The sequence below is a fragment of the Scleropages formosus genome, chromosome 18 (genome assembly GCF_900964775.1).
Source record: "Scleropages formosus chromosome 18, fSclFor1.1, whole genome shotgun sequence".
NCBI classification, from domain to species: domain Eukaryota; kingdom Metazoa; phylum Chordata; class Actinopteri; order Osteoglossiformes; family Osteoglossidae; genus Scleropages; species Scleropages formosus.
Genome location: NC_041823.1, coordinates 5,082,073 through 5,089,512, shown reverse-complemented (window position 1 = coordinate 5,089,512; position 7,440 = coordinate 5,082,073). Strand labels below are relative to the sequence as shown.

General features: G+C 56.0%; 1 protein-coding gene across 1 annotated transcript; it reads right to left on the bottom strand.

Annotated features, from left to right (window-relative positions):
• Nucleotides 1-604: 604 nt before the first annotated feature.
• On the bottom strand, nt 605-7,168 carry LOC108940502 (tribbles homolog 1-like). Its single transcript, XM_029246066.1, has 3 exons — nt 6,067-7,168; nt 5,073-5,365; nt 605-2,852 (listed from the first exon to the last, which is right to left on the bottom strand). Exons 1-3 carry the CDS (start codon nt 6,355-6,357, stop codon nt 2,390-2,392), a joined length of 1,047 nt encoding a protein of 348 aa, XP_029101899.1. The 5' UTR covers nt 6,358-7,168; the 3' UTR covers nt 605-2,389.
• Nucleotides 7,169-7,440: the final 272 nt, after the last annotated feature.

Below are 7,440 nucleotides of genomic sequence, written 5' to 3'. Positions count from 1 at the left end.
TGATAAGGACTGCTGGTAAACAAAGTGCTGACACATGAACCCCATAAAGCGATGAGGTCATTTACTCGCACCGTGCACCGTGCAAGGTCGTTTCTAACATGAACGTGACCATCACCTCAGATACTCTGCTTTCGGCCCCATCACCCTGCGCCATTTACCATGTTCCTCTCCGATAAGCAGCGTGGCGGCACAGCGGGTAGCGCCGGCGCCTCCCAGTCCTCGGCTGCAGCTTCGGCGGCGGGTTCGAATCCGGCTCAGTCTGAGTACACTTTGCATGTTTTCCCTGGGTTTGTGTGGGTCACTTTGAGGTGCTCTGGTTTCCTCCCACAGTCCAAAGAAATGTGTTTCAAGTGGAGTTGTGACTAAATTGTACACGTGTGTGTGATTTCCCTCTGATGGACTACTGCCCTGTCTGGGGTGTAACCTGCTTCAAGCCCATTGCCTCCAGGACAGACTCTGGACCACTGAGGCCCTGAACCGGACATGCAGTAATAATGAAAGGGTTAGTGAGTTTGCACTAGGTTGATGGTGTGTGTGTGTGTGTTATGGGTACTGATGCCTGAACACAGAAACTAAGAAAAGTCTTTTTATTACTTTTGTCCACACACTGTCCATACATTTGTCCACAAATTTACATATGTACATTAATGTTTAACAATGAGGATCTGCCCCCCAACGCTATCGGTTTCTGCGAGAGGCTGAGGATGTGTCAACACACACACACGCACGCACACACACACACACACACACACGCACAGGCACGGGGGCAGTAAGAGCTCTCTTCACAGCTGCTGTGCGCTGAGTTGGGTCTAGGAATCACACGTGTGACAGACCACGCTGTGGCGGAGACCCCCCTGCCCTTCTTCCTCCAGTTTTCTCCCCACCTTTCAGTCATTAGTAATTATGCAGCTGGCAGGCCTCACTTTGGCTCGAACCCGCGCCAGCTCACTGTCTTTCTCACACCGCTTTGACTCAGCGCGAAGCGAGAGCGTGTGTCGAGTGGAGTAGCGCCGCGTCTCTCGCTTCCAGAGGCCGCCTTCACGTCTCGACAGCGGGGCCCACGTGTGAGTCGCCCCTTCCTTGGCGGGGGGGGTTGGGGGGGGGGGGGCGGCAGCATCCCGGCGGATGGCACCGATCGGAGAGGTGGGGACTCCAAGAGGACAGCGGACAGCAGGACCTCTCTGTCCTACAAAACGGCACGGAAACCTGCCGACACAGCAGTGTCACATGACCTAACCGTACGCCGCATCCCAGGACTTATTTTTATTTCTTTACGGCAGCAGGGAGCGCAGTAAAAATCACATCCCGATGTGGCGTGACGGTCACGCAAAGAGAGGAAAACACTTGCGGAGAATAATATCCAGCTCTGAATAAATGTACACCAGAGTGTACTAAGCTTTTTATCTCCGATAGCACTTAGAAGGTGAGAGGTGTTCTCTGTGCTGTGATTGGCCAGGCTCGGATACGTCTGTGCTCCAATTGGCCGGCGCCGATGACATTAGCATTATCTAGTCTGCGAGTGGCCGGGGCAAGTTATTTTTGTGCTCCGATTGGCCAGCACTGATACCATGTAGAATAGTCTTAAGAGGCCGTGATTGTCGGGGCCGGTCAGGTTTGTGCTCCAAATGGCCGGCGCCGATTGGCCAGAGCGGGCAATACTTGTGCTATGATTGGTTAGCACCGTATGGAACGGATTTATCGTTCCTGTGATTGGTTAGGACTCGCCATGCCCAGGATGCCAACTGCTAAGCCACTTGAGACTTGAAAGGTCAAAGGGTGATGTGACAGACGTCACTGCAGATCGGTGTCCAGGGAAGGGGACGTTAAAGACGACTAAGGATTCTGAGCAAAGAGGAGATTCTTTTGGTTCTCAGCGACTTCGATGTAGGACAGCTTTGTGTGTGTGTGTGTGCGTGCGTGTGTGTATTTATGTGTGTGTGTGTGTGTGTGAGGGAGACTCAGATACATCTTGCTTTCATTCCCTGCCTTTAATTTAAGTGGGACAGGCCCCCGTAGTGTTTTGAGGTTTGTTGGCGTTTCCATCCACCAAGATAGCGCTCCCGCTCTCTGGAGGTCGGGCTCCTCCGGTGCGTCTTTCACGTCTCCCACGTTCGGATGCACCTCGCCGTGCTCATCGTTCCCGTTCGGCGCTTCCGGCCGCGCGCTTTCCGAGGGGCGTCATCCTCGGGAGAGATCCCCGCTCACGGTGCGGGAGTCCCCGACTTGACGGCGAACTCAACAGGAAAGAGAAGCACCATGATAGCCCGGCGAGGGCTCCGTTTTCCAGCTCTTGGTGCAGTTCTTCACATACGGCGTTACAGTACGTTGAGTCAGAGCATTACAGAACACTTAAAATGTAGTGAAAGCATGTCAGTCCACTGTCCATGCGTCAGCAGAACAGAGACTCGTCCTCCTCCAGATGGAAAGTGGGCACAGTCTGGTCTGCAGGCCCCGCTTCCTGCTCGGCACTTCCTGCTTCCTGTGCGCTCTGGAACCACGGGTGGAGAAGGATCTCGGCAGCCGTAAGTCTCTCCCAGGGGTCCCTGCGCAGCAGGCTGTGCACCAGGCACTTGGCCTTGGGCGAGAGGCTGTCGGGGAGGCAGTACTGCCCCCGGCGGATCTTGGAGAAGAGCATGGTGGGGTCAGTGTCATGGAATGGGTAACGACCCACCAGCAGGGTGTAGAGCATCACCCCCAGGCTCCACACGTCAGCCTGCTTCCCCGAGTAGGAGCCCGAGCTGTTGAGGATCTCGGGGCTCACATAGGCGGGGCAGCCGTGCTTATCGGACATGGAGTCGTCCTTTCCTTCCAGGACGTGACAGTCCTCCAGGCTCTCCAGCTTCAGATGGGTCCTGCAGCGGGAGGGGGGACACACGTCCATCATTGTCACCGTCCACATGACATTATTAGCTCTAATAACAAATTACGGCATAATCTGCAGCAACCGCCCGTCGTAAACTGGGGACACGTTCGAGGGGACAGTTGGGTCGTAAGAGAAGAACATTCCAGCAGTGCTGCGCATTTCATAAACGGCACACGTCGGGAGTTTGAGGCAGCGAGAAAGGTTCGTCCGCACATTTGCGCTGTTTCTAGGGAGTTGACCGAGCACCCCCTCCACCCCATGCGGCGTCGTTTAAACGCGGAGAAAGTCCTCTTAAAGGCGGACCGGGACTCAGCGCTGTAGCACGTACGGTTTGGGAGATCAAGGAGAAGGAGTCTCTGGAAAAATCAAAGTAGCAGGGAATTATGGGTACCGGGGTCTGTCTGACAGGCCTCAGTCGTTTATGACGGAGCGCAGTGCCGCTGCGGGGTCACGCTGCAGAGTCGACGTGCGGAAGGTCTGTGGTTACGCGTCTGGAGCCGCTACGGTGCGCAAAGGTAAAGATGGAAACTCTGAGTCAGCTGGACCCGCTATGCATTCTGCACCTGCGCCTCTTGCCCGGCCGCGGGGTCGAGAGGCCGCCTGCGCTTCGACTCGCCCAGAACCGCTTGCGCCGCCGCGTTCGTGGTACATGACGCCACCGAGCCCCCGCCAACCACCGTGTCAAAATTAGCATGGCAGCCGTGAGATATAGGGTTTCGGCAGCTTCCTCCGGACTCCCGGCGGTCAGCCGTGGGGGGTCTCGCGTCAAAGAGCGAGCGACGCGTTGGGGTCAAAGGGCTGATGGCGTGTGAGGGGTTCGAAACTCGCCCCGAGCACGTGTTCAGACATAGTCAGGTGAAGGAAATGTGTAAATGGATCAGAAGTGTGTGTGTGGAGTGGAGTGGACTGCCTCTCCCTTTTGTTCGCGTCCCAGTAACGCTGGCTCACAATCACAAGGAAATCACAAGATGTGCGTAAGTGTTTTTGCATTCGATCTGCGCTCAGATAGAGGTTGTCGGTCAAATCTAGGCCAAACTGGCCTTTATAGTATTTTATTTTATTTTTTTTTTTCAGGGAAAGGGTTGCGGTTCATGGGGTTAGTCATGGGGTAGCAATATCCACGCAACCTTATCTGCAGGCGAAGGATACAAAGTCTCCCAGTTTATGGTCTCTGCTGGAGGCATCTCCTGCTTTGCATGCGCAGGAATGAGTCATCGAGCGGCTGCGGGCGCCTTGCGAGAGATGGGGGAGGGTGAGGGGGGGGTCTCACCTCGCGCTACAGCCACTCTATTCCAGTCACGCTCTCACCTGTGGCTCGCGCCTCAAAGGCCACGCCGAAATCCACCCCAGCCCCCAGCCCCTCCCGCCGCCCGTGAATTAGAGACCGTAATTCGTAAACCCCGCGACTCGTACCCTGGATTATTTTAAAAAATAAAGTACAAACAATCAGCAGAGTGTTTGACCTCTCTATGTCACCTGCTAATGAAACTTTCATTTTAACAATTATTCTCGTAGTTAAAGAATATTTATATATAGACTGTGTATGTGCGTATATGTATATATGGAATAAATATTATTATATTTTAAAACATAAATATATATATTTTACGTTGTTGAACATTCTAGAAAAAACGATCGCTAGTCAAGTGGAATATTGTCTCAGAATAAGCGCAGGCCGAAGGCTTTAGAACAGGTGGTGTGATATGGATGGAATGAAATTCATACATCTACACAATTTTTTTATAAAGCATATTCTATTTTTAAAAATAAACTCCATATTTGTATACTGACAAAAGATTAAGAAGAGGAGGCACTGTATGCTTTCAAATTACGCTCGTTTTCTTCATTGCAAAACCCTGCTGGGCTTTCGAACCCGTCTATTATGTCAGATTAGTCATTTGTTTTGCAGATGCTCTTATGTCAAGTTCGGGCAGTTTGCAGGTTCACGCGGTCATGCGCCTGGTCGCTGGACAGCCGCCGCTCAAGCGGGGCAGGTCAAGCACCCGACGGAGCCTTAAAGCACAAAAGAGTACGCAAGGAGCTCTACTCGAACCCAGAAGGATGCTGGTTCAAGTCCCTGGGGAGAGGGTCCTGCTACAGCACACGATAACACGGAATTTCGCTCGGACTGCAGGGATTCGAACCTGCAACCTTCCGACTGGTTTCTCAACCGATTCAATTCGCCGCCACCCTCTCGGGTGACCCTTACCGTTTCTCGTCGGAGAAGACGAACTTCCGGAGCTTGAGGTCCCCCAGGACGACGCCGGCCCGGTGGCAGTGGGCCACGGCGGAGGCGGCCTGGTAGAAGAGGCGGGCGGCGTGCTCCTCGCCCAAGCGCCCGCAACCCTTGACGAACGTGTGCATGTCGCCAAAGTCCTTCTCGAGGAACACGTAGGCGTGCCGGTCCCCCAGGACGATGTCTTCAATGTGGGAGATGTTCCTGTGGGGCGGAACGATGCTGTGGGCCTGGATCTTCTCCTGGTACTGGGTCACGGCGTAGACCTGAGGGCGGAACCCAGACCTGAGTGATTGACCTCTCGCTTTCGACACATCACGCCCAGTGCGGCAGAATTTATTAACTTTTTTTTCCTCCACAAAACAAAGAGTGTCTCATTTTAGTCACTTGCAGTGTTTACAGTGATTTACCCCTTTATACTGCCTGGCTCAGTTTAGATTTGACCCATTCAGGTACAGTCATTCACACTGTACACTGAACACCATTCATAACAATGGTGTATCACAGAAACAGAGTGAAATCATCTCCACAGCCTCTGTGATGTCATTCTAATGTCGTCTCTGTTGGGGGGGGGGGGCGCACATCATCTGACAGCCACCCCTGTGCAACCCCCCCCCTCCCCCCGCGGGGGGTAACTGGACCCTAATTGAAATTCCACATACGCCGTCTCGTGCGAACCGCGCGCGCCCATCTGCACCAGGTCATTCTGTGTTCTCATTTTAGCTGGACATGTCAGTTAGCGACCCCCCCCACCGCCCCGTCGAACTCGTTCTCCAGTATGAGATTATTGATCGCACTGACCATTGACAATCATTGATCTCTCTCCGCCCTCCGTCCGAGAGCACGCGCTCCTCCGGCGCTACAAGCCCGTAACACATAAAAAGAAGGGAGCCGCACGCGCTGCCCCGTGGGTGTGGGTGTGGGTGTGGGTGTGGGTGGGGGGGTCTCCTCTCCCCTCGGCGCTCACCTTGCACACGTACTCCTGGCCCGTGCGCACGTCGAAGGCGCAGTGCACCCCCTCCCTGTCCGCCGCCGGGATGAGCAGGAACCTGCAGATGCGGCTCGGACCCGCGCGGCTCGCGCCGCCGCCGAAGGGAGCTGCCCACGCGGGGGACACCGGCGAGGTGCCCAGGTAGCCCGCGTCACCGGGCGTCTCGCTCGCTCTGGGGCACTTGGCCGGTGGCTCGTCCGAGTCGACTCGTTTGTCCCGCCCGTGCCGGACGAGCGGAGACGCGCCGGCGGTACGCTGCGCGTGCATGGTGCCGCGCGGAGCGGGTCCTGGACAGCGCGAGATCAGCGCGCGCTCATGTGACCGCTCGCAGCAGACGGTTGGGACCCGGGACCGGGGTGCACGCACGAGTCGGCGCGCGCGGGGCTGAGGGGGCTTGGGGGGTGGATGCGAAACAAAGCGCTGCTCCTCGACGATGCGATGCACGGTTAGAGACCCGGGGCAGAGGGCGCGTGCATGCCTCCTATCCCGCCGGGACAAGCGGCGAGCACTTTTCAAATTCCAGCGCCGCTCCTCTGTTAGAATTCCGTCCTAGGCTAATCCAAGTTCTCTGAGACGAATAGGCAGAAAGGTCCCGCTTGGTTCCGATCGGTTCTGCAGCAGTCCGATCCGATCCGAGCCGAGCCGAGCCGAACCGATGCGATCCGTGTCAGCGGGTGCGCGTGTCTGCGGAGAGCACAGTGAGCTCCTCGCTGGAGCAGTCGACTGTGAGCCGCGGAACTCCGCCCGGTGCAGCCTCCCCGATGACACAGCCCTCCGCTTGTGCAACGCGCGCACGGGTCCTTAACCACCGAGCCGATCCGAGTCGAGTCGAGCCGAGCCGAGCCGAGCCGAACCGAGGCGGGCCGGGCTGCCTCACCGCGCAGTGACACTGCGGCGCGCCGTCATATGACTCTCATTAACTAAGAGAGGGAGAAGGTGCGTTTTATTGTCACCGCGAGCCCTTGGCGAGGGTTCCAGGGACGCCGTGCCCCCCGCAGCCTCGCGGCTCACACGCGCCTCCTCCGATCCTCCCATTGCATTTTTTCCGTCCTTATTCATAAACGGCGCGCGTGCCTGGCGCACTTCTATTCCTGACCGCGATTGCGCGCTCATCAGAGTGTGTGCCCAGTGTACCAGAGTCAGCGCGCGCGCACACACACACACACACACACACACACACACACTCACAGTGGCGCTGTAACTGCCACCACCTTCATTTTTGCTAGAGAACATCCCGTGTTGGACCCATAGGTCGAGGCCCATTCAGCAGAAAGACAGGGGACACTTGGTTCCAGTTTGGACAACAGATGGCCCCAGGGTGTGTGTTATTTATGATGCTGGCTGCCAGTT